The sequence below is a fragment of the Pogoniulus pusillus genome, chromosome 18 (genome assembly GCF_015220805.1).
Source record: "Pogoniulus pusillus isolate bPogPus1 chromosome 18, bPogPus1.pri, whole genome shotgun sequence".
Lineage (NCBI taxonomy): Eukaryota > Metazoa > Chordata > Aves > Piciformes > Lybiidae > Pogoniulus > Pogoniulus pusillus.
This window is the reverse complement of record NC_087281.1, coordinates 12,384,579-12,412,218: the sequence shown is the minus strand read 5'-3', so window position 1 is coordinate 12,412,218 and position 27,640 is coordinate 12,384,579. Positions and strand designations below refer to the sequence as shown.

At 42.6% G+C, this 27,640-nt stretch overlaps 1 protein-coding gene across 2 annotated transcripts in view; it reads left to right on the top strand.

The window, feature by feature from the left end:
* RPS6KA2 (ribosomal protein S6 kinase A2) overlaps positions 1 to 27,640 on the top strand; it is a 222,899-nt gene that overhangs the window by 85,861 nt on the left and 109,398 nt on the right. The window contains exons 1-2 of one of the 2 annotated variants that reach the window (XM_064158415.1): positions 17,414 to 17,448; positions 18,404 to 19,162. The exons of the other annotated variant lie outside the window; for it this stretch is intronic. Of the exons in view, the coding sequence (XP_064014485.1) occupies positions 19,064 to 19,162 (99 nt within the window). The 5' untranslated portion in view covers positions 17,414 to 17,448; positions 18,404 to 19,063. Of the gene's footprint in view, positions 1 to 17,413; positions 17,449 to 18,403; positions 19,163 to 27,640 lie in introns of those variants that run through there. 2 annotated transcript variants of the gene reach the window in all.

Sequence of the window (27,640 nt, the reverse complement as noted above, 5' to 3'; positions counted from 1 at the left end):
TCTGACTGCAATGCACAACATTGTTCACAACCTGAGCCTTCTGGGCTTTCAGTATGTATTTATTAGGACTCTGAGTTATTTTCTTCATTATTTGATTTGGCCACAACAACCCCAAGCAGTGCCGCAGGCTGGGGAGAGAGGGACTGGAGAGCAGCCAGGAAGAAAGGGACTGGAGGTACTGGTAGATAGTAGCTGAACAGGAGCCATCAGTGTGCCCAGGTGGCCAGGAGAGCCAGTGGCATCCTGGCCTGGATCAGACACAGTGTGGCCAGTAGGACAAGGGAGGTTATTCTTCCCCTGTACTCAGCACTGGTCAGGCCGCAACTTGAGTCCTGTGTCCAGGACTCCTCAATTCAAGAGAGATGTTGAGATACTGGAATAGGTCCAGAGAAGAGTGACAAAGCTAGTGAGGGGCCTGGAACACAGCTCTGTGAATAGAGGCTGAGGGAGCTGGGGGTGTGCAGCCTGGAGAAGAGGAGGCTCAGGGGTCACCTCGTTGCTCTCTACAACTGCCTGAAAGAAGGCTATAGCCAGGTGGGGGTTGGTCTCTTCTGCCAGGCAACCAGGAACAGAACAAAGGGACACAGTCTCAAGCTGTGCCAGGGGAGGTCTAGGCTGGGTGTTAGGAGGAAGTTGTTGGCAGAGAGAGTGATTGGCATTGGAATGGGCTGCCCAGGAAGGTGGTGGAGTCGCCGTGCCTGGAGGTGTTGAAGAAAATCCTGGCTGAGGCACTTAGTGCCATGGTCTAGTTGACTGCCTAGGGTTGGGTGCTAGGTTGGACTGGATGATGTTGGAGGTCTCTTCCAACCTGTTTGTTTCTATGATTCATTATGATTTTACTAGTTGACCCTTGCCTATTTTTTCAAACTCCACATGACAGAGATATTACATGGAATGAAATTCCTACTACTGAATGAGTTCTTTGAGTCTGGGCTATGTTCTATATTGTGCCTGGTATCTATCCAAGTTAAAGTATAACCTATTCCACATATTACTATGTTTTATTCATAGCAGTATGACATAGTCACTGTTTCATAGTAATGAAAACTCTTAAAACAGTGACATGATACAGTTTTATTATAATTACTGTAGGGAATGCATGATCATTTTCTCTTATCTTCATCTTAAACAATATATTAATCACAAGTGGTGTTAATACCAACTGTTAATAGTCCACTTTGTATTCATACAGGCTCACAGGCAAAACCAAACCAAAGAGAGGAAAAGAATACACTAACTAGTTGTATGACAACCAGTCTAAGGTCAGACCTTCCAGAAACATTGAGTTTTGGACTAAGTCAAAGCATAAAAAACCTTTGTCCACAATAAAGTCTTTGGGCACAAGGTCAGCAGCAACTATAAAATAAGAATTTGGTAGAATGATTTCTGCCCTTGACTGCTTGTGTGCACCTATCTTTTTGAGTTGCAGATAAGATGTTAAGACCAAGAAGGAGTACCAAAACATGGAAGCTGTTTGTCCTGGTCTGTAGTTCCCCAGCTCCTTCTTCCTACCCCTTTTGAAAATGGGAGTTATGTTTCCCCTTTTCCAGTCAGTGGAGACTTCACCAGATTGCCATGACTTTTGGAATATAATAGAGAGGGGTTTAGCAGCCCCTATGCTAGGAAAGAGCTAAACTTTGGAGGTGCTAAAAAGCGTTCTGTAATGGATGTGTTAAATAAGTTTCATCAAGGCATTGAGAGACTAACTCCTCTGGACATCACACAGCTTGCTGCCTTTGCATGTATATTCCTTCTGTGTACAAATCAAGGTGCAAGGGAATTGGTGCAATTCAGGATCATCTACATTTTCAAGCAAGGGAACGTAAATCTGTGAGATCTGATAACAGGCAACTGAGTGCTAAACCTGTTTTGATTCTAACAGCATCAGCTATCATTTTGGATGACGTGTATGTAATTCTGCTATGTCATTTTCATGCTATTTTAGGGAATTAGAAGTAAACTGCAGCCTTACAGGACTCAGTCCTGTGAAGATTTATGTGGGACATTTTGCTCTCTTTCATAAGTGTTGCAAGGTCATCTGTGTCATTCTGTAGGACAAAATTTACATTTGTTTTCCTCACCATAAAACTACTGCAGGATCAAAAGTACAGAGCACAGTAAGAAAGATACTCAATAACCAGTTCTCAGGGTTTATTTTACAGAAAGGGAAATCTGAGTATTACATTTTTTATATTCTCTGTGTGCTAGTTTGAGCCTAGCTGGGGTATTTTAGTGAGAGAAATTAGATGATAGGCTGTGAAAAGGAAACAATGGTGATGCCTACTGCACTCATAGGCTTGCTTTCTGGCTTTGCCTGCCTCCCTTCTCTCTCTAACCTGCTGTCTGTGGAACTAATCCTTCTGCTTCCTAATCCCCCTGGCTGAATCTCCAAACTCACCTTGTACATAAGGCAAAGTCTGGGATAAGATGGAGGGGTGGAAAAGAGATGGAAGGGTGGTTGGGAGCCCCTCCTGGGGACTGGTTTCTGGGAGGGCTGTTGTGTTTCTGTATTACTTTTTTTTACTTGTATATTACCATCTATAGCTGTAGATATTGCAAATACCTGCTTGTATATTGTGCTAAGCTGGAAGTATAAAGCTCCATTGCAATCTCCAGCTTGGCTGAATCCAATCTGGGTGATTTCATAAATTGGGGGGAGGGGCAAGTAACACCCAAGCCATCACACTGTGTAAATGCATTTGTAGTCCTCACTCTTTTTAACTTGTGATTTAATATATGTTTTTTTTTAATGAAAGTTAAAGTCTGCAGTTTCATTCTGAAGCAGAAATCAGTAGCCCAAACTATAGCAGCCCTGGAATTACACATCTCCAGTTAATTCTCCCTCCCTCTACAGTCCTTCATACTCTTTGCTGCTCTTCCATTCTTTCCCCAAGATGCCTGAAGCAAACAGGAGAATAAAATCAATACTGAAGATAAATGGAATGCTTCTTTACAATAAGTCCACATGACTAAGCAGCTGTGTAGCTCCTGAAAATTATGGCATTGAGAAGAAATCAGTTTGACCTACTGAGTGGATGCTAATCTTTGTCAGGATTAGCCGTATAATAAGATGAGACCAATAAATATTTGAAGATGTCTCAAATAATTATCATGGAGGAAAAAATATGCCATTTGCTGTCTGTGTTGATTGTTTTTTTTCGTGCAAACTATTAAAACTCTAAGGAAGCTGGAGTCTTTGCACAGTTACTTGCTGACTGCATTAGTTTCCAGGAAGACTGGCTTCTGAGCACAAGTGTAATTTACTCTGCACCCTTCTGTGCTTCTGCTGTTGCTGCAAGCTTATGCCCTGCTTTCTGAGCTAGGTATATGCTAATGTTTTCCCTTATGACCATTTTCAGGGGAGACTGCTGTGCATACAGAACTAGAACACTGCATTAATTGAAAGTCTGATTTTATTTGACAACAATGAAAATCTGAAACAGATGTCACATTGCTTTAACTCAGATTCTGGATGAGCAGACCTTTTAAGACTGCAGGGGGAAAAGGTGAATTGTGCATGGTTATCTGTGTAGTGACAATTACACATAAATTAACATAAATGTCTAGACCATTCAGAAACAAAGCAAGTGGCATTACTGCTTCCTCAGGCCTTTTATTGGTATACTGATTCATGTTCAGTGAATGGCCCTCCACTGTACTGTCTGGTTTTGATTTCAAGTAGACTGTTCACAGAGTTACCAGAAATCTGATAGCTGGCAGTGCGCTTGGAGAGCAGAATATAGAGCTGCTTGTGCATGCTTTTGATTCATTCAGCCTCACAGATTCCAGTAGCATTCTGATTTCTATGTAGTGCCAATTAGTGCTAATGAAAAACGAAAGCAACAGCACTTAGGAATTTGTCTTTTAAAAAATTGCTGCTGTTACACCAACACTTAACAGTAGCACCCAAATACGAAATGTGGCAGCTGTGTGCCAGATGTATAAAAACAAGACACCAAAAGCACACACATTCTAATGAGTAAATCTTCCTTTAATTATGTGCTTACTGATCATCTGGTCTGAAATTCAGAAGTAACCTCTATTTTGCCTGGATTCTGTTTTATTCCCTTCGTGTTTAATTTGGACCTGTCTATTTTACACATTCAGTTGTTGTTGTTGGACCAAATGGTGGCTGTGTGTACTCAAGAGCTGACATATCAATACTACTGGGCAGAAATTCCTGCTAAAGGTGGAGTCCTTAGTATCATGAATCCTTTACAACAAAACAGAGACTTCTCTGGCAGTGGGGTTGCAATCGATGACCTCCTTGGGTCCCTTCCAACTCCTAATATCCTGTGATCCTGTGGAGCAATTTAGGAATAGGAACAAGTTCTTTCATGTGATGAAGCCTGGACATGGCATGCTGGTGTTTGTGGGGCACTTTACTGGTATGGTCCTTCAGTCTGCTATCTCAGTGGACATGGGGTGTGGTGACCCATCAGGCAGAAAAAACACTAGGCTTGTTGATGTTGTGGTAGGCCTGACAGGACAAAAATGGGCTTATACCTATCCTGACTTGCCCAGGCATGTTTTTCTGCTCTCCTTTCTTCTGCTATGGGGAGAAGCAACTGCAGGAAAGAAGACAAAGAACGTGGAGCCACTGAGCCTAAGGACTCTGGCCTGCCCAGACTTGTTTACATCCTGTGGCGAACAAGGTACACAGACTTAGCTTGCGCCTGCCTTGTGCAAGGCCTATGCTTTTCCCAATTTTGGGTAAAACAAGCCTACTGCCATTCTGATTGGCTAGTCTGTGTCCAAAGACCCATTAGTCTCAGGCTGGACTGGATGATCTTGGTGGTCTCTTCCAACCTGGTTGATTCTCTGATTCAATGATCTCTGTAGGTCCCTTCCAACCTCTAATTCTGTGATTCTGTGACCTTTTTCAAAGCTCACCCTTTTTGAGTGCTCAGTCCTTATGGGCTAGATTTTAAAGAAAGACAGGATGGCATGAGACTGGCATGTAAGGTAGAGTAAAACTGCTTCTCAGACAAGGCAGGAGTTAGGTCTATATAAATGATAGAAAGATAAGGAAATTAAAAAGTCCTGTAAACATTTAATTCTTTCAGGAATTTATATTGGAGTCTCTTCAGCATGCCCTGAACATGACCACCCTGCAAAAGTAGTGACACAGAACATTTTATATGCCATATCAGACAATAGAAGTATTTATGTGTAATGAGCCTGTTATGGTAAAGTTGTTATTCTCCATTATTCTTCTGTAACATAAAGATTTGGGGAGAAAAAGTAGCGTTTTGGAAATTTATCTATACTCGAGATTTTTTACAGACTTACAATGTGAGGGTACTTATTGGCACTGATTTTCTAACATGCAAGCTTATGGCACCTAAAACAGATTGAGTGGTTTTGGAGGAAGGTTTGGAATAAAGCTAAATTGTCAGATTTATTTTGTATAAAAAACCTTCCTTATGAAAACACATACTGGGGGAGGGGAAAAAGGCATTTAAAGGACACTGTATAAAGACAGTGATTTGTGAGGTAGCTTTTCCTCAGCTACTGAAGCTCATTGAACCTCTCAGGCACCAGTTCAGGAGCTAAATGAGCAGAAAATTCATGTGTATGGAGCATCTCCTCTGCTCCTTGGATCGATCCATTTCAGGCTCCCTGACAAAAGGCAAGAGAAAGTGTTAAGGAAGAGACAAAGCATGGGAACCACTCTATCAGTAGCAGTGGAATGTTATAATCTTAAACTGACCTAAAGCTGTGGATGCCCATCAAGTAAAGCAGATGGCATTATGTGATGAGGCATGAAGCTGTAAGGGGATGACCCTATATTTAAGATGGACCCCATTCTGTTCTCGGTCACAGACTGGCTGAGAGGCCTTGAGCAAACAGTTTCCCACTTCATTGCCTGTTTCTCCATGTAAAGTGGTAGCAATATTGCCTTCTCATCAGCAGTTGCTATTTGGGTGCCCTGAAAGGGGTGCCCTCTAGTAGCAAGCATGCAATGGTCTAGCCTTGAGCTCTGTGGTAAAGGGTTGGACTTGGCAATCTGTGAGGTCTCTTCCAACCTTGGTGATACTGTGATACTGTGAAAGCAAACCATAAAGTGCAGAGCTGTAGATATAGAAACTTAGTAAAAGGCATGCTAATTCTCTATATTTCAGTGTTGCTTGAATTTATAGGCTTAAAAAAAAAAAAGAAATGAGCTCCCTTTTAATTAAAATTAAAGCTTTATTAGTTCTGAGAAGGTAAGGGCTCAGTATGAAAATATCATTGCTATTCAGAACTATGAGAATCTATTACAAGTCATCTGTGAATCATCTGTAATTAACAAAATGCTCTATTACGAGGCTGTCTGAACAATGACAGGCAATTCTTGCAATCCTCTAAGCTAAAGTCTATAAGGTTTACATCATCTGAAATATTTTTAATATCTGGTGTCGTGGAGGCAGGGAATTAACGTGGCCGAGTCAGGAAAGATGAGAAATAGAATCATTTTATTTTCCTGGAGCCCCACCCCCAAAACTATACACAAAAATTAGTTTATTAGCAGACTCAGTTCAATAGGAAATATATTACAAAAGGATATTATAGATAAATTTGGATATTTAGGAAGTCAGGAAAAGGAAAAGGCTAAGCTATAAGCACAGCTTTACCCCACTATCAAGTAGGCTGAGCAGAAGAAAAGCTACTCACAGATGTGAGCTAGGCACTCAGCAAAGATCCCTTGCTGAATTCTTCTGCAGGAGCAGCCTTCTAACGTTACAGGCAATATCCAATAATAGAGATCCATGCCACAGAAGTCTGAGACGAGTCACAGGGCCACCAAACTCAGAACTCGCTCAAGCACTTCTTCCTGAGTGGGATGGTCGTGGGATGATGCTGCCCTCACAACAGCAGGAGAGAGCCAAAACACTGTTAGGGTCCCCCAGTCTGGGAGGCAGTCAGCAATTAGCTACTGATAGGGTCTGAGAGAGGGCAGTCCAGGTGCTGCTGTCTCTCTCTCTCAAAGGAAAGGCTTGCTAAGCCTGCTGGCTTGCGCAAAAGAGTGCAAAACTGGGGAGTGCTGTCCAAAGCAAGGATGGGATAAAAATCAAGAGATGTAGAAAGATAGGAGCCATCCAAAAGTGGGGATGGTCCAGTCATGGTAGGAACTTGTTCTTTGCAGTGGCAGGGGACTCTCAAGACAGGAACTATCACGTCGGGGAGCACCCAAGGCAGGAACCCTTGCTCTATTCATCCCCTTCTCAAGACAAAGTGTCCATTTACCATTTACTAGGCACTAAAACACAGCCAATCACCAGCCCAATTTCAGTGTGGACATTTACACAGGTCACCCCACGTGCAGCAAAAGGACCCTTTGCTGCCTTGCTTCAAGCCTGCAGGGCAGGGGCAGAGGGAAACAAGTTTTTGACACCTTTCTTCTCCCACCGAGTGAGAGCAATTTTGTCTATCCAGGACACATGGAAAAGCCTATCAAAGAACTCAAAAAAATCAAAGTTACCATTCAAAAATGAAACCATAGAGTTTTCCTCCAAACTCCCCAAGAAGGATGTGCAACATCCCTGAAATATCCAGAAATCAGAGCTCAAATGGAGTTTCTGTGCAGCCTGCTTCTATGGGTTTTAGGCCTTTTGGTCACTGAAGATTAAGGGCAGCTGAACGCACGCTATGAGCCATTTGGTGCCTGCTAGCATCAGATACATATAAATATGGTGCTTTTGCATTTTCTAACCCATAATTGCTAAATCTCCATGCTGTAGTTCACAAGTGTTTCTCTTTCTGGGGAACTGAATTTTTTTCAGAGACATTTTCTTCCTTTTCCCTCCTTGTGTCTCATAAAGGGATTAGTGTTTACTGGTGTCTTCCAATGGCTGCAGCAGATAAGTCCAGGATAGGAGGGGAGTGAAGATAAGGCCAGCATTACTTCACTGAGACTTGAGAGACTAATTCTTGGTAGTTCACAAAATGTATTTTGGGTGATGAAGGTAACTAGAATAATACTAATGCAATTCCATAAAGAGTGTTTTCAAACAGAAAAATTGCTATAGGAACATTCCATGAATTGCATATTCTTCTGTTAACCTGTTTGCTGCATATCAAACTGGTTGCTGATGGGAGGCCTGGTACGTGCTTAGCAATAGAAACACTGGTCAGGCCACACCTTGAGTCCTGTGTCCAGTTCTGGGCACCTCAATTCAAGAGAGATGTTGAGATAGTGGAACGTGTCCAGAGAAGGGTGACAATGTTGGTGAGGGGCCTGGAACACAGACCTGTGAGGAGAGGCTGAGAAAGCTGGGGGTGTGCAGCCTGAAGGAAGCTCAGGGGTGACCTCATTGCTGCTACAACTACCTGAAGGGAGGCTGTAGCCAGGTGAGGGTTGGTCTCTTCTGCCAGGTAACCAGCAACAGAACAAGGGGACACAGTCTCAAGTTGTGCCAGGGGAGGTCTAGGCTGGATGTTAGGAGGAAGTTGTTGTCAGAGAGAGTGATTGGCATTGGAATGGGCTGCCCAGGGAGGTGGTGGAGTTGCTGTCCCTGGAAGTGTTCAAGCAAAGCCTGGATGAGGCACTTAGTGCCATGGTCTAGTTGACTGGCTAGGGCTGGGTGCTAGGTTGGACTGGATGATCTTGGAGGTCTCTTCCAACCTGCTTGATTCTATGATTCTATGAACCAATCAACAACAACTAGATAATGAAACGAACACAATCCCCTCAAATAAACAAACCAAACTAAACAAAAAAAACCCCAAAACTCACACAAACACTATTTCTTAATACTCCACAAATTTCAAGGCCTGAAAGAATAATTCAGTTATGTGGAAAGGGTCAGAATACTGCACTGGAGTCATAACACACTTAACTAATGACTTCAATGCAGGATTATAAAGCGTGTTCCTGCCCTGAGGGAGCTGTGAAGGAAGAAAAGGAACATGGCTTATCTGCTGTAATGCTTGCTTTCTGAATTGTTTTTCCTTTCTTTCCCACCCTGTCCCTTGAAATCCTTTGCCTTCTAATTCAGTCTCTGGAGTTGAATGAAATTGGTTTAATGCTTTATGATTAGAATGAGTGGTTGCAGCTCCCCAGAACAAGAATGAGCATTATTAAGCAACCTTCTTTTCTTCATGTTTTCCAAATTGGCAGCATAATGAACCTTTCTTTGCCCTGCATTACTTCTTATCTCCCATGTGTCTGAGAATACAGATTGTTCAGAACTCTCTGATAAAGGGTACTGAGTCAGAGAAGAATGTGAGAGGTCTATGGTCAAAAAAGGTTGCCGAGTGCACGACTTATATTCAGTCAATCATGCTTTCAAAAGTTAGTTTCATTCCCATGCCTCTTGTTTTCTAACTACTGCTTGACCTTTTACCTGTTGAAGGAACATTTTAAAAAACAGACTGTCTACTTAACCTGGGAAGTAAACAAACATTGTTGATCCCAAGTCTTGCAGCAGGGTAACTGAGCCAAAGAAACCAGCTTCATTTTCTTCTTCATCGAAATCTGATGCTTCTCATGTATTGTCTTGGCTCCCGAAATCAAGATGCTTCAAAGGCAAGTGTTCTAGCAGATGCATAATAATAATGCAAAAATCAGTCATGATGCTAAAAGAATTTATCTTCATTAGTTTGTTACAAGCCTGAGTGTTGTTACAGGACAGGTATAGCCCTCTGGATGCCATATAATCATAGAACAAACCAGGTTGGAAGAGACCTCCTAGATCATCCAGCCCAACCTAGCACCCAGCCCTGGCCAATCAACTAGGCCATGGCACTAAGTGCCTCACCCAGGCTTTGCTTGAACATCTCCAGGCACGGCGACTCAACCGCTTCCCTGGGCAGCCCATTCCTTTCCCAATTCCTTATCCCTCATATTTCTTAGCATGAGTTTTTGGACTTCCAGAGAGTCTCTAATAATCAAGCATCAGAAAGCAATTTTCATTCCTTCAAGCTAAACGTTTTGTAGTTTTTTGTTATTAGTTCAGCTTCTTGATTTAATGAGAAGTGAAGGTAATAAGGGAGGCACACATTTGAAGAGAAGATCTGAAGAACAGGAAGAAGACATGAGGAGTAAGGGAAGAAAGAAGATACTGTAGTTGTTGAACATAGTAAAATCATAGTGATGAAGAAAGCAGTTTTGAGTCCTTAAGATGTACATCTGCAAGGCTCTGTTGTGTCTTTTGAAATGCTCCTTGCTTGTGTGCTTTTTCTATATCTCTCCATCATAGCAAGCTCCCCTTGAAAAGTCCTTTGGAAGATGTTAAAAGTCTATATTGTTTATAATGGAAGTAAGAGAAATCTTGATGCAAGTTTGTGTAGTAATTGCATTATTTGTCCCTCATATCTGAGGTATGCATTTGTTTTCTCCTTTGGGAACTGAAACAAAAGAGCAATCTCATTTTTCACCAGTCTCTTAATAGGTAGATGTACAGTCCCACATCACTTTGCATGATAAGACTGCATATCAGACATCACAGGAGATATCCAAATACAAAACCCCACCCTAGTAATTGGATAAAGGAATCATATTTGAGTGAATGTGTAATGCATGAATCACACACTCTACAATTATGAGTTTGAGAAGGCCATTTTTGTGACCTATCTAGTTCCTCTAGGACTCATCATTGCTCAAAAAATGTTAAACATCAGATTGCTGGTGAAGTAACAAAATTCAGTGGTTTGTGTTCAAGTATGTTCCAGTTTGCCTGAATATCACTCACTGCATAGTAGTAGAACAATTCACTTGGAAAGAGTGTTATACAATCCTGGTCAGAAAGTGTTCATTGTGCCACAAGTGTACTAAGAAGGACAGCAAAAGTTCCCCAAGATTTTAATCAATATATCTAAGGGTATTGTGCTGGTTTAAGGCTAATTGGAATATTTTAATGAGAGAAATTAGAATCATAGAATCAACCACGTTGGAAGAGACCTCCAAGATCATCCAGTCCAACCTAGCACCCAGCCCTAGCCAATTAACTAGACCATGCCACTAAGTGCCTCAGCCAGGCTTTGCTTCAACATCTCCAGGGACAGCGATTCCACCAGCTCCCTGGGCAGCCCTGGATGAGGTACTTTGTACCATGGTCTAGTTGATTGGCTAGGGCTGGGTGCTAGGTTGGACTGGATGAGCTTGGAGGTGTCTTCCAACCTCACTGATTCTATTCTGTTCTATTCTATTCTGCTCTGTTCTTGTAGAATTAACTTTACATTTTAATCTCTACTTGGTTAAAAACAGACAAAATTTGACAATTTGGCATTGTGTATATGGGAAATAGCCTCTTGCTTTGTATGTGCTTGTGTTGTGTAGAGAGCATTGCTTATTTCTATCTGTATCTCATGCTGAATTATTTGGTTATTTCAAGATTTGAAAGGATATACTAAATTTACTGAAAGATGTCAAAGGCTTTAACTTAATGAGATGAGTTGGCATTTCTCTATCTGCTGGATTGTTATTAGGTTGATCAAACACTTGATGCTGTGTATGCTATATATGCTCTTTCTAACTAATTTAACAAGCTTGCTGGATGAGTAGGAAGACATATACAAGATATTGACTTTTCTTCCAGATATTTGTTGAATCATCAGTCAAGAAGTCTCACATCCAGCGTGGGCAGGAACACTTTAATGCAGAAAGAGCATCATGTACTTCCTGCTGCCTGATGGCTTAGGTGATATAAGTGACACTACAGTTAAGAGAAGGTGACACTTTATGTGACTGAATTAAAAAAAGGAAAAGTTCATTTTAGATATAGGAAGTATGAAAAGAGTAGTGGACTCCAGCCCTGTAACAGCAATCAGTCCTAAACTAGAGGAGATATTTTGTCTCTTGTCTTTCTTGCCTTTACCTAAGATGCTTTCACTGAACCACAACACTTGCCTCCAGAGGTTTCTCAAGGACCTTGTTGTTCTTGTTGTAAGGGTTCATCCCTATGTCTTTGAACATCTATTGGACGGACATCACTTTGCTTTGCTCTCAAGTGGGCTGTCTAGACATACAGTTCTACAATCAAACACTGTTGTGAGATTATATACATGGAGCTCAGGGCACGTGGAAGTGTTCAAAGTAGTGCTGAAAACTCAAGATGTTATTACTCCATGATGCTTTACAGTAGATGTTAGTATAGTAATTTCCACATATGTCTCAGTTTCTGCTGTTGTGAAATCCTGATGCAAATATGTTTAACTTTACTACATACAGTGGATGGAAGCAGAGTTTAATACTCCTGTTTGGTTGTAGTAAAATGGGAGATTAGGCTATATTGTTCTTAGGTAAATTAAGAAATCATTATGTGGTTTTATAAATATCAGATGGAATGTAAGTAACTTTTTTTAAGTTTAAAATGGTTCTGCATGAGTGTTTTTTTCAGCTTCACACTTCCTATGTAGCTGCATTAGAGACAGAAAGAGGGGGTGTATCACAACACTTCAGACATAATTTTTCCCCTCTGCCTGTTTCTTCAGCCTCTACTTCAGAAAATAGGCAGGAAGAGCTCTGCCTGTAATCCTGAGTTAAGTACTGTTATTACAGTAATTTAAAGCAGTCCTTCAAAACTTGTCCAAAAAGAAATAAACCAAGTCCAACAAAGATGGGAGCCAATACTCAAAACACCACACGGAATGACAGAGGTTGGAAGGGACCTCTGGAGATTGCCAAATCCTGAACAAGTTCACCTAGAGCAGGCTGCACAGGATGGCATCCAGGAGGTTTTTTAATTAGTCCAGAAATGGACACTATCATCTCTCTGGGCAGGTTGCCCTAGTGATCTACCACCCTCAAAATACTTTCTGTGTTCAAGTTTGTGCCCATAACCTCTTGTCCTGTCACAGAGCATCACTGAAAGATTGGCCCCATCCTCCTGACACCCACCCTTTAAGTATTTGTAAGCATTGATACAATCTCCCTCAGTGTTCTCTCAGCTAAAAAGCCTTAAGTCTTTCAGCCTTTATTCATAAGAGAGGTGTCCTGTTCCCCTAATTATATTCACAGTCCCTTACAGTACCCACTCAAGCAGTTCACTGTCTGTGTATTGGGGGAAACAGTACTCCAGATGAGGCCTTACCAGGGCAGAGTAGAGAGAAAGGATAACTTCCCTCAGCCTGCTTGTCACACTCTTCTTGATGTATCCCAGGATACCACTGACCACAAGGGCACACTGATGGCTCATGACATCCTGTTGTCCACCAGGACTCTCAGGTCTTTTTCCACAGAGCTGCTTTCCAGCAGGTCAGCCCCTAATCTGTACTGATATATGGGGTTATTCCTCCCTAGGTGCAGTACCCTACGCTTGCCCTGTTGAACTTCACGAGATTAGTCTCTGCCCAGTTCTGTAGCCATGTCACAATGCATGGCAGCATAACCTTCTGGTGTGTTAACCATCCTTCCCAGTTTTATACCATCAGCAAACTCACTGAGGGTACACTCTATCCCTTCATCCAGATCACTGATGAATACACTGAACAGGACTAACCACTGTACCCTGCGGAACAACACTTGTTGCAGACCCTTAACTAGCCTCTATGACACTGACCATGACCCTCTGAGCTTTATCATTCAGCCAGTTCTCAATCCACCTCACTGTCCATTCATCTAACCCACACATCTAACCACTAAACTTACCTAGGCTGTGGGAGGATAGTGTGGGAGATGGTGATCAAAGCCTTGCTGAAGTCTAAGTAGACAGTGTCCCCCACCCTCCTCTCATCTATTTATCCAATCATGCCCTCATAGACGGGCATCAGGTCAGTACTTTAAGAGTGACTACTGATTTTTTCTCTTTATGAATCACCCTTCGTGATGGCTAATATGCACTGGGTGTTCATACAACCTTAAGCCTGATTTTCAGTGACTGTTAGGTGTGTGATACATCGAGACTATCCCATATGTCATCTGCCCTGCAAGGTGGAATTCTACCAAGTTAAATTTGGATGTTTATTCTTTTTTGACCTTCCTCACAGTTAATCTGCTTCTGTAAACAAAGCTATCAAATACCTGCCAGACTTACCCTGAAATGTGGACTATAAGCACATAATAACAATCATTGTGTTTACTCTGAAAGAGCTATCATGTAGTGGCTGAGTGCTCCAGCCCCATTTTGAAACAAGAGTGATTAAACTGCAGTTTAACCCAAACTAAACAACAGGTATACTCCTTTAGAGTTCTGAGTTCACACACCCACTTGTCAAAAGTGGGAACCTCGCCAGAGTGTGCTTTTATCATGGAATCATAGAATCAACCAGGTTGAAAGCAGAATTGTACCTTCTGCAAACCCTTTCAACTGCATTGGAATGGATGCTTACATAAACATAAAAGAGATGAGCGTGTTGGGTGCTTTGCCTTGTGCCTCTGTCTAAATCATCAAAATCCTGCAAGACCATTTTAGGTTGTCAGCCTAGAAAGCAAAACTTTTAGTGACATCAATTAAAAAAAAAGAAGTAAACTGAAGCTGACATTCCCTAGACTGTTTTCAGTGCAGACTGCTGTATCCCCATCCACAGCCAGCTGACATGTATGTGGCCAGCGATGCTGTTGAGCATTCATCTGAGTACATCAGTAGCAAAGCACATATGGGATCAATCAATACAACAGTTGTGATGCTTGCTAATCTGATGGTCAAGAACTAACACAATACATTTTTGTGAGAATCAAAATGTCTGTCATCTGTTGAAAACTCAATCAAATCTTGTTATCTTGTCCTGGAGCTATTATTTTTGCAGCAGTCCCAGTTCTCCTTGCACAAATAGGAACAAGCCATCTGTTCTCATAGTGCTCCCCATTTGATGTCTCTGGAAGTAACACTGCTCTACCATCATTTGAGTAGTGGGTGTTCAGGAGGGATTGAGGTAGCTGCAGGAAGGATACCTCTTCTGGACCAGCACGACACACACAGAGATGGTTCACCCTCTAAATTCCACTAAGTAATCTTTTTAAAACTCATTTGCTGAAGTAGAGAGAAAGGTACAGAAGAATTTCCATCTAATTACTTAGGTGCAAAATATTTTTTTTTAATACCCAGTCTTAAGAACACTTGAAGATGTTGAATGGAATATGCTAATTGGAACATCATCATATTGGGCAGAGCTAGTCTTTTCAAAGCAAGTTTTTCTCTCCTGTGATCACTACACTTCTGTCTATAATAGTCACTTTTCATATAATTGCCAGAATGTTGAGAAATGCTTGTAGAATCATAGAATCAAACAGGTTGAAAGAGACCTCCAACATCATCCAGTCCAACCTAGCACCCAGCCCTAGCCAATCAACTAGACCATGGCACTAAGTGCCTCAGCCAGGCTTTGCTTCAACACTTCCAGGGACAGTGACTCCACCACCTCCCTGGGCAGACCATTCCAATGCCAATCACTCTCTCTGACAACAACTTCCTCCTAACATCCAGCCTAGACCTCCCCTGGCACAACTTGAGACTGTGACCCCTTGTTCTGTTGCTGGTTGCCTGGGAGAAGAGACCAACCCCCACCTGGCTACAGCCTCCCTTCAGGTAGTTCTAGAGAGCAATGAGGTCCCCCCTGAGCCTCCTCTTCTCCAGGCTGCACACCCCCAGCTTCCTCAGCCTGTCCTCATACAGCTTGTGTTTCATACCTCTCACCAGCTTTGCTGTTCTTCTTTGGACACGTTCAAGTATCTCAACATTTCTCTTGAATTGAGGAGCCCAGAACTGGACACAGGACTCAAGGTGTGACCTGACCAGTTTTGAGTACAGGGGAAGAATAACCTCCCTTGTTCCACTGGCCACACTGTTCCTGATGCAGGCCAGGATGCCATCATAAATGCATCATATACCCCTTCCACCATCTATGTTGTTTATTGTTGTCTTAAACACAGGCCTTTTAGAATCAGAATCACAGACTATATGTTTGGAAGAGACCTTGAAGATCACCTAGCCCCTTGAAGATCACCCAGCACTGAAGGGTCAACACTAAAACCATGTCTCTAAGTGCCAGATTCACATGCTGCTTGGACATCCAAGGGATGGTGACTCCACCACTACCTTGGGCAGACCATTCCTATGTTTGATAACCCTTTCAGTGAAGTATTTCCTGATCTCTCTTTGGTGGATTTCTTTTTCCATCTAGATTCTCAGCAGTTTTAGTTGCCCAGAGGACAGCTAATAAATAATTTACAGCATGAATTTCTAAGTGAAATGAATTTTTAACACTGTAGGTTAATCTGACAGCTGTATGTTTATAAATATAATTATGAATATTCCACCTCAATCTGATGTATTTTATTTTCCTTCACTCAAAATTTTGTTTTGTCAGAGCACCTTTTTGTTAGTCATTGGGAAAACTGGGTATTATCTGGCTAGTTGCAAGTGTGAGTCAATGTTTTTGAATGTCCTTTTTTTTCTTCTGAAGTTCCATACCTTTTGAAAGCAGAGAATGTGAACACAACTATAGCAGAATGCACTCTTCAGCTATTTATCCTTGTGCTTTAGTTTTGTGTGCTCATGTCTTTGGTTTTATTTCTGTAGCTGTACTCTTTTTATGCACGTTTTGCAACTCAGTTGCTTTTCATAGAATCAGTCAGAGTTTGAAGGGACCACAAGGATCATCTAGCTCCAAGCTCCCCTGCAATGGGCAGGGACATCCTACCCTAGAGCAGGCTGGCCTCAGCCCCCCCCTCTACTCTGCTCTGCTGGGACCCCACCTGAGTACTGCATCCAGTTCTGGAGCCCCAATTACAAGAGGGATATGGACATGCTGGAACATGTCCAGAAAAGTGCCACGAGGGTGATCAGAGGGCTGGAGCAGCTCTGCTATGAGGACAGACTGAAAGAGTTGGGGCTGTGCAGTATGGAGAAGAGGAGGCTCCCAGGTGACCTTCTTGTGGCCTTCCAGGATCTGAAGGGGGCCTACAAAAAGCTGGGGAGGGACTTCTTTGGCTCTCAGGGAGTGACAGGACTAGGGGGAATGGAGCAAAGCTGGAGGTGGGGAGATTCAGACTGGCTGTGAGGAGGAAGTTGTTGAGCATGAGAGTGGTGAGAGCCTGGACTGGGCTGCTCAAGCAGGTGGTTGAGGCCCCGTCCTTGGAGTTGTTTAATGTCAGGCTGGATGAGGCTGTGGCCACAGAATCACAGAACCAACCAGGTTGGAAGAGACCTCCAAGATCATCCAGTCCAACCTTATTCAATCAATTAGACCATGGCACCAAGTGTCTCATCCAGTCTTTTTTCAAACACCTCCAGGGATGGTAACTCCACCACCTCCCTGAGCACCTGATTTAGTTGGGCAATTAATGAGGCAGGAGTTCCAGTACCACTTCCCCTTTTCCACCACACCTGCCCCTTCCCCACCCTACATCTAATTTTCCCCTGTTTACCCCAAACCCAGAGCACCTGGGTTCTGTTGGAGTCTCCTCCCACCCCAGGTGTGAGCACTTTGTCCTCCCTGCCTACTCCCCTTTATAACCCCCCTCAGGAAAGGCAGAAGCCCTAAGCTTGCCCAACTGGGCAGAGGATCCTCCTCACATCGTGACTGGTGAGTGCCCATGGTGCACGCTGGGTGACTGGTGGAGGTGATGGTCTAAAGGCCGGGGGGCCTGGTGGCCCCCCGGTTAGGCAGGCTAGAGACTCAGTGATTGCTCTAACATCACCCATGGGTGCTGGCTGGGTCTCCTTACTCTTTGTGTTTAGCTGCTGCTTTCTGCTCACTTAGGATGAGTGGAAGTGGTTGGCTGAACTGGAAGCCCAGGTTGGAAGAAGCCTTGAGTGATCTGTTCTAGTGGGAGGTGCCCCTGCCTGTGGCATGGGGTTGGAACTGGATGAGCTTTGAGGTCTCCTCCAAACTGAACCATTCTATGTCCCAATCTTTATTTATAAATACTAATGAGGTCACTCCTCAGTCTCCTATTGTCCAAGCTAAAGAGCCCCAGCTCTCCTCAGAAGGAAGATGTTCCATTTGCTCTAGGGTTGGGTGTCCCTGCCCATGGCAGGGGGCTTGGAACTAGATGATCCTTGTGGTCCCTTCCAACCCTGACTGATTCTAAGATTCACTTTCCATAGGAGGTTATAGGGGAAAGGCATGTCTGGGTGCTCCTTGGTAATTAGAAAGGAAAAGCTGCCAAGATAAGGAGCCTGAGCTGCATGTGGCAGGCAGGGAAACTCTGTATCACACTGAGATGCATTCGTTTTTTAAAGAAAAGCTGAAAAGTGGGCTTCTGTTGGGGAAGTGGGGGAGCAGCTGGAGGTCTGCATGCAGTATAGTGAGCAGCTCAGAACTGCACTCTGTAAATACATGCACATAGTTAGCCTCTTAGAAAGGCTGTAGCTTCCTGTTCTAGTACAATAACAATAATAAGACTTATCATTTAGTTTGTTCTTTCTATTTTCAGAGCCGTGCAGGCTTTGGGTATTTTAATGTGAAGTGGCTGGGTAATTTGTGAACAGGATTTAAAGGGTTTTGGTTTTAAGAGAGCGTTTCTCATGCTCCCCAGAATAAAACGAGGTTTAGCCACTTCTGCTCCAGCAGTGGGGTTCATGGCGTCGTTCAGCTTTCTCCCAGGAGAGACTCTCAAGCAGGAGCTGATTTCTTCTCAGATCTGACCACTGTAGCCCTCAGTAATTATAGCATCGCTGAAATCCTGAGCTAAAAACAGAAGTGCAGCATGTGCCTGTTCCCCATGTGATTCGGAAAGCAGGAAATTGAAGGAGCCTGACTGAGGAGAGGGAGTGCAAAGCAATAGACATAGCTCGCCTTTATCTCAAACCTGCTAAGCCCGGGACACAGAAGCTGTCATCCGCCGGAGCTGATTATGCATGCAGCCGAAACGCAGCCTGATTGGATGTAGTAGGACCTAAGGCGACGAGGAGAGGGAGCGGAGAGTTGGTTCTGCTCTTCCCCACTGCAATGTAAACACTGGGAAGCGAGAGGGAGTGGAACGCCTTTTGCTCTCGGCTGCGAGCGGCAGCTCCTATGGCTCCGGCATTGTACCTCTTGCAGACCTAGCTCTGCCTGACTCGATGAGCAGAAGCGGAGACTTGGGGGAATCTCCTGGCTGTGGATATAAATAGGGGGCAAGGAGGATGCGCTAGCTTTCTCCGGCAGCGCCGCAGCCCCTTCGTGCTCTGCGCCGCAGCTGGGACAGGGCAGGGCAATGGACATGAACATGAAGAAGTTCACAGTGCGTCGCTTCTTCTCAGTCTACCTCCGAAAGAAGTCTCGGTCAAAGAGCTCCAGCCTAAGTAGATTCGAGGTAAAAAAAAATCTCCCTTAACTTTGTTAAAGGTAGCAAATGCCGTTAGGTGTTGGTATCAGAGATCCAAGGGACAGTCACTCTGCTTAGTGACATGATCCGTAGTTACAAGCGATCTTCACCTGGTGGTAGTGATGTTCACACCTGATGTTCTTTGTTTCAGTGCAATTCAGCGGGTTCTTTTTTAATTCTCCGTAGTATTCAATACATTGCATAATATATTCGGTGTGTTGCTAGGGATCCTTTTATCAGCGTGGTTAGTGGAAGAGGAAACTGGTTCAGGACATCAAGAAGTTGCAGGAAATAATTACAGTTCCACTTAAATTAGTACAAATGGCACCATACTTTGAAATGGCATCATATTTTAGCCTTCTTCCTCTAGACCTGTATCATGCTTTCTCAGTGCCAGACTTCCAAATAAGTGATAATTTTGCTAGTGGTTTTTTTTTTTAACATGTGGCTTGTTAGGGTTTTTCTTACTTGCTCAGGTTTTTCCATTTATCTTCTATATAGCCTGCCTTTTGTTGGGTTTCTTTTTTTTTTGGGGGGGGGAGGGTGGGTGGGAAGGAGGAGGGGAGTGGGCTTTTTTTTTGTTTGTTTGATTTGGTTTTATTTTGCTGTCAGTAGTTGTTCTTCAGTAGTGGGGCAGCGACATCAAATCAATGATTTAGCAGTGTGGTGAGATGAAGGCAATTCAAGTTGGAGGAATTAGCAGATATAAACGTGTGAATTACTAGAACCAGGATTTCTGCCTCCCTTCCTCAAACCATTGTTCTTCAGCCGTGTATTCGGAGCTATGAATAGTCAGCAGGATGTGAGATCAATTTAATGGATTTCAGTTATGTTTATGTGGTTCACTTTATCATTGCAGATGATCTGCAACCTCTTTTAAAAAAATAAGTAGATGGGGACCTGATTCCTCTGTGCCTCACATTTATTTTGCGCTGGTGTACTTCAGCTGACCTCAAGGAGATAGTCTGATTTACACCGGTATTCCCAGGGGGAGGATTAGTCTCATGCTCTATGAATACATTTAAAAATGTTATTCCCTTAGTGTCCTATTTAAAGTAGCAGGTAATTGCCTGAGTGCAAGGTTCTTCATGTGCCTTTGCTTAAACAGGACATGCAGAAAATTAGAGGTTTTGACTGGTGTGGCTTTTTGTTTTGGTCTTTCTTCTCTTTCTTCTTTTCTTCTTCTCCTTCTTTCTTCTCTCCTTGGAAATCAGCTCTCTTGAAGGATGATCATATACCTGATTTCACTCACTGATTAGTTGTGCTGTACATTTAAAACAAACTAATTAAACTTCTTTAAAATCCATTGTTGTGCTAACCCTGACCCTCTAGGACTGAGCAGAGCGAAGGGAAACATTTCCCTTTCCTATTTTGACCTCAGAATTGCAAATCCTGAGATGAAATATATGTTCTTTGTAGCACACTGTAAATTCACTGAGCATGTGCTCCACCAGAGCCAACGGAAAGTAGATCTGAAGTTGTATGATGGATTTCTGAGACAGGTGAGTGTCTTCACAAGTTGCCAGTGTCAGAGCACAGTTCAGACATGAGGCAATTTTGAGACAACAGAGCCCCCACCAGACCTCCTTAATATTCATTTGAGAGTACCACAGCTTGGGAGAAAGAGATTCTGCCGCACTAATTTAACTTACTAGCTTATCTAGCATGAATGATTAGTAGGATATAATATTTGTAACAGGCCAGACCCTTATGTCATAGAAAAAGTCTTTAGAATCCCTTTGATCATCTCTGCTATGTCAAATTTACTGTACTTTTCCAGATTCTGTGAAATGGTTTTCCACTATGTGAGTTGTCTTGTAATGAGTTTCTTTTTCCTGCTTTGACATAACTTGCTTCAAGAAGCAGCCTGATACTTATCCTTTCACACTTCTAATTTCCAAGTATTTTGTCCAATTCCCTCTTCTCTCCCTTGGCTGTAATGATCAACGTTATGCAAAGTGACTCAGTATTATAGTGAAACATGGAGTAAGGGTTGTTCCAACCAGAAAGAAAAATGATTCACCAGATCTGTTCTGTTGTTTAAGTATGAAAATCATCAGAGATATTCCTACTTAGAGGAAAAAAACAAACATGAACATCAAGCACCCTCTGTACTTGCCTGTATAAATTCGTAATTGCAGGCTAATGAGAGCAGGCAAACAGAAAGTGCAAGGAAACCTTTTGGTAGCTGTATTTGTTGACATCAGAAAACTCTTCATCCTGATAGTTACTTTTAAAGAGGAAGTAAAAAAGAACAGGCTATTACATCATGAAATGAGTTAGGGAACACAGCCCTGTGAGGAGAGGCTGAGGGAGCTGGGGGTGTGCAGCCTGGAGAAGAGGAGGCTCAGACCTCATTGCTGTCTACAACTACCTGAAAGGAGTCTGTAGCCAGGTGGGGGTTGGTCTCTTCCAGGCAACCAGCAACAGAACAAGGGGACACAGTCTCAAGTAGTGCAGGGCAGGTCTAGGCTGGATGTTAGGAGGAAGTTGTTGTCAGAGAGAGTGATTGGCATTGGAATGGGCTGCCCAGGGAGGTGGTGGAGTCATCATCCCTGGAGGTGTTGAAGAAAAGCCTGTCTGAGGCACTTAATGCCATGTTCTAGTTGATTGTCTAGGGCTGGGTGCTAGGTTGGAGTGGATGAGCTTGGAGGTCTCTTCCAACCTGGTTGGTTCTATTATTTGATGACATGGGTTAAAGTAATAAAAGAAAGAAAATTGGGAAAAAAACACCCTTGGCATTGCTTTATGTAGTGTGCATTGGCTAAATGCAGTGGGCAGAAGGTAATTGTTGCTAGATATCATTTGTAATTTGGAAGGGTACTGTGGTTCTGAGGTTGTGTGGGATTTTTATAGTGGAGTTCTTTTGGGTAGATAGGAAAGAATGTTGATAGGTTTAAGATAGATACTCCTAGATTCAAGTACTTGAGTATGTTTAAAATGCCACTATTAAAGTGGATTCAAAGTAATATAATATTGGTTATAACAATCAGATGATTGTCTGCTTTTTCTGCTGTGGTATTTCTTGTGCTTTAAATTCACTCAAAATGAGCCTCATAACTTACAGGGCATGGATATAGATGCAGAAAATGACTTAGCAAATCACAGCTTGTAACTTGACCTTTACTTAATTGTTTCATATACCAATGTCATTGCTATATCTGAGACAAGATCATTGCCTTATGTAGACAGCTGGGTTTCACACTTTGTTCTGCTAAAGGGGGCACAATACACTCTGATAAATTGGATATTACAGGGATTTTGCTTCATCTTGCCTAAAATGTGTGCCCTTCTTACTGTTTGGGGAAAAAAACTGCCTGAAGTTTGAACTTACTTGGCTACACTTTTGGGTTTTCAATTTATATTATTCTTCAGGATGGCCTCCATTGCCCTTCATTTATGAGGTATCTAGTGATATCATTTTATTAAATGTGCAGAGCCAAGTTTTACCCTTCAGACTGGACGTGAGGAGGACGTTGTTCAGCATGAGAGTGGTGAGAGCTTGGACTGGGCTGCCCAGGGAGGTGGTTGAGGCCCCATCCCTGGAGGTGTTTAAGGCCAGGCTGGTCTAGGCTAGGCTGTGCCTGGCCATGGCAGGGAAGTTGGAACTAGAATCAGTCAGGGTTGGAAGGGACCACAAGGATCATCTATGTACACAGCATTCTTATTAAAGACAGCTTAAAATCCAGTGAAGTTAATCAGAACTGCATGCGTGAGCCCCAGAGAAGAGCTCTGTTTATGGTTCTTGCTGAGTGTCGATGAACATGAACTTGAAACCATCAGGAGAAAATATGCACAGTGTGGATCCCCTAAACCTTGAGCCCCAGTGCAGTGCATCTTACAGCAATAAGCAATATCCCTTGACTTATAAATCAGAAGTTAAATGCACTTTTTCAATAAGCTAGGAAAGATCTTAGCATGTAGAGAATTTCATTGTTTATTCCTGTGATGCAGAAGCCTTCCTTGTCTGTTTGGGGTTTTTGGTGTTTATCATTTCTTTGTTTGTCTGAGGCTTTTTTGGTTGGTTGGTTTACTGATTTGGGTTTAGGTATAGTAGTTTGTTAGTTTAATTGCTTGGGGTTTTTTTGGGGGGTGGTTACTTTTTGCTTGTTTGTGAAAAATGCCCAATGAAAACATTGCCTTTGATTCTCTTAGGAGATTTTTGCATTCCTGATATATTTTACTTTGTTACTCTATTTTAAATCTTCTTTAGCCACACTGGTGAATTCAGATTCCGTTTGGTCTATGTGTTGTGCTTACAGCCTAGCAGAGCTCTTGCTAATTAATTCAAAATTAAATAGGAACCTGGTGTGTCACAGCATTGTCAGTTGCAGGAGGCAAGACCCCCTGTGGGTAATTCAAGAGTAGATAAATCCTCCTTGAGTTCTAGCACTGGGGTGTATGAAATGGGAACAACCTTATGCAGTCTGGTATGGAACAGTGCAGAACTGGCACTGGCTTTATAATACTTAGTTAAGAGAGAGTTTTGATTCTAATCTTGGGCTCTGATTATGATTTCCTACAGGCTTATGTTGCATCAGCCTTAGGAAAGTGGCCAGCAAATGCCAAGCTAGACCACTCCTTTTTCACATTTGACTGGAGTATAGCTGCACTTTCAAATGCTTGTGAGCTCTGCTGTTCTTGTATAAAGAGCAATTCTTTTCTTTATCAATAATGTTTTTTATTCTGGATTTGGGGTCTTTTGTTTGGTTTGTCTTGGTTTTGATAGATAATCATTTGGTAGAGGAATATATTCTTTCTGTCAAAGGTTAGCCAAGGTAAAAAATGGAGATGAGGATTAACAGCCCAAGATCAGTTCTGAAAGGTGCAAGTCCTGAGGCAGCTTTAGTTTTGGGTTTTTTTCCCTTCATAGTGATCATCTTTGTGATGTATTTTCTTGTTACAGCAAATATTGCTGATGCTATTGTAGTCTGCCTTCCTCTGGCTGCAGGCAAGACTTATGAGAAAATGCTGCAATTCTGGTAGTCTCTTGCATGGCTTGCTGGGGGAGAAGGGCCCAAAAGGAAGGGCAGGAGGAATGCATAGTCCAGCAGATTGGTCACTGGAGGATCAGGGAAGTCTAGCTTTGAGACTTGTTTTGATAATTTACTGTGTCATTACAGAAGTCCAAACCTCTGTGCCCTGTATTCCCCATTTGTAAAATGGAAATTATGATGATTATTCAAGTCCTTTTGATAATATTCTACCTATTTACATTGTTTTGGTGTTAAGAGAGGTCTTTCACATGTGTTTGCTTCATAATAAAGAAATCACTTCCCAGCTCCCCAGATACTTCTGGCTTTATTCCAAATTAGCAGCCTCTTGCACCTTAGGACTGCTAGGTGCTTCCTCCCACAAGCCTCAAATAACTGCTGAGCTGCAGAAGGGGAAAATTAAGCAGATAGATGCAGAGATAGCTTGTCCACAGGAAAACAAACAAACATATTAAAATAGAGCTGGAAATATCTAAAAACTCCTTAATCTGGATTCCCCACCCTCAGAAAGAGCATATCTACATTATTCCACCAAACAAAGATGCTTTTCTTACCTCTTCTTAAAGGCCTGCAGTGATAAATGCCCATAACCTCCCCCAGGAGGTATATTTTGCAGCAGCATCTGTAGCATCTGAATTCTTTGAATGTCTAGCAAAAGTTTTTCTTATGGCAATTTAAGCCTGTGTCATCTTGTCCTGTTCATTGGACTATGAAAAAGAGATTGTTTCCTTTTCTTTGCAGCAGGATGATGCATTTGAAAGCTTTTTAGATCTCCTTTTCTCAGTCTTCAATGTAGAGAGGAAAAAAAAAAAAAGTCTTTCCTCCTCTCTGAAATTTAAGGTCTTTCAGGAGCAAGAACCTGTGTCAGTCACAGCAATATTGTTAGGGAGATGATCTTCCCTTCTTTTGGATGCCAAGCAACCAGCAACAGAACAAGAGAACACAGTCTCAGATTGTGCCAGGGGAGGTATAGGCTGGATGTTAGGAGGAAGTTCTTCACAGAGAGAGTGATTGACATTGGAATGGGCTGCCCAGGGAGGTGGTGGAGTCACCATCCCTGGGGGTGCTCAAGAAAAGCCTGGCTGATGCCCTTAGTGCCATGGTCTAGTTGATTGGACAGGGCTGGGTGCTAGGTTGGGCTGGATGATGTTGGAGGTCTCTTCCAACATGGTTGATTCTATGATGCTAATAGTCTCTTGTAACAACCACTTTAATTTCAAAGGAGCCTACCCCATTCTGGAACAATCTAAATTTTCATTTTTATGCTTCATATGCACCATCTAAATGCCTGCATGATGCCTTCATATGATGGTATTTGGCAAAGTCTGTCTAGATATGGTGCACAAGGATATGATGTAGGCTTTTAGAGTTAGATGGATTTGATATTAAAGGTCTGTTTCAACCATAGTGATTCTGTGAAATCCAGTCTGGACCTAATGGACCCTAACCATGAGCTTTAATATCAGACACATATCATGACTAAACATAGCCACAGAACATGAAGCAACAGTGCATTTATTGAGTTTAGAAACAGTATTTCAACAAAATTTGGAACAGTAAATGCAACTTAAGGCTCCCTGGCAAGGTACACCAGTTTGTTTACTGCATTGAGGACACAGTGAAACAACAATTTATGTTAAAAGTTTATGTGCACAGTTAACATTCAGTTCTAGCATACTATTGGTCATTTAGGAAGGATTTGTTACATCAAGGAGTCTCTCAACATGAAGGAATATCCTAGACAGACATCCTTGCTGAAGGGGAATCCTGGGGTGCAGCTAGCTGCTGTGGAGGAGAGCTCAAACCACAGGGCTCTTGAGCTGCTCACTATTTAAAGGAGTAAAGTGACTGACTCACAGTTATACTTTCATACTGACTTTACAACTGAGCTTATTGCTCAAGTTAGTCCTCTATTCACTCTTAACGTTGTTAAGCATAGTTATCACTGAAACAGATGACAGGAGATAAGGGTCTTGTTGATGAAGGGTAAAAATGCAGGCTCACATATGGTCATGTAGCCAGAGGACATGCCTGCTTGGGCATATAGCAGAATGCTGATATTCTCATGTAACAGAAGAGGTCTTCATTCAGTTGTGTGGTGGTCTTGTCTCATCAGCTGATGTGAAACACACATGCATACCTTATGTGACTGGTGATCACCTTATGTGAGCACCAGTTAGAGCATGCTCATGAGCAAAGAATGAAATGAATGAAACATGGTGAGGCAAATGCCTCTCCACTTTGTCTGTGGGCCAGGTAATGCCCTGGTTCACTGAGCCTGGAGCATGTGTGCTGGTGTTCAGGACCCTGGTGGGCTGGTTGGGAGCTGTGAATTTAGAGGAACTTCGGTTTATGCAAGTGAAAAACTGATAGTTTTATTCTAGGTTTTAGTTCGTAATGTTTATGGTCTCTTTGGCTGTGGCACAAGAAGTCTGTTCTCAGAGGGCTGAAATCTCCTGCACCTATCCCTATTATTAGAAGCTTTCAAGTCATCAGTTTTTCTGCTAGTCTTAGCAGTGGGCTTCTTTTGTGTGTGCTTTTTTGCATTCCTGACCCCACATATAACTGGCAGTACTTCTAAAATAAGACAAAAGTGAGAACAAAAAAAACCTCTTTAGGTTTATTTACCTGATTTTCAAGTTCTTTTTGATCACTTAATGGCACTTAAGTGGAGCAATTCCATAGAAGTATTTGCTATTAAGAAAGACTGAGGTACTGCAGACAAGCAGCACATTAGTTCTGCACTCAGGTTACAGGGCACAGTTTTGCTTCCTGCAGAACAAAGTCTCAGGAAATGGAAAAGAATGAGTGGACCACCGAATCTGCCTTGAAAATAGCTTCCTGACTGAGGATGTGTAAGGAAGCAAGCGATTATTCTCTTCAAGGTCCTTGCAGCACAGCTACCATTCACTCCCAAGGAAGTGCTTTCAAGTTTGAGATGCAGGTTCTCCTGGTACGCGCATGCATGGCGGAGTGACCCCAGCATGGCTTTGGAAGACTTTGAACTGAGCAGCCACCCTTTAGCTGTGAAATCTCTCTCACTACTTTGTGCTGCCAATACCAGCATTTCAGCAGTGCTGCTTTTACTGTGAAATAGAGTAGAGCTTAGAGCCCTCTTCTAATTGAGTGTCAGTGTATCACTGAGAACACAAAAGACAGAACGGGTATTTCCAATAAAGGAAACCTTTAGCTGAGATTATGCTGTATTATTGGGCACTGTGTAGCAGGGAAGAAGGAGAGAGATAGGCTTTCAGATAAGTAATGACAGTAAACAGCTAAATCCCAGTTATCTTATGAAACCTAAACAAAAGAGCTCGTAAAAACTCTGTATGTAATTAAAGGGTATCATGCTTCTTTCCTGCAGGGCCAAATTTGGATCTGTGTGTGACTGGCAGACAGCAATAAATGGTTCTTTTCAAGAGTTATTATGAGTAAACTGAAGGCTTTGCAAGACAGGGAACCAAATGTGTGA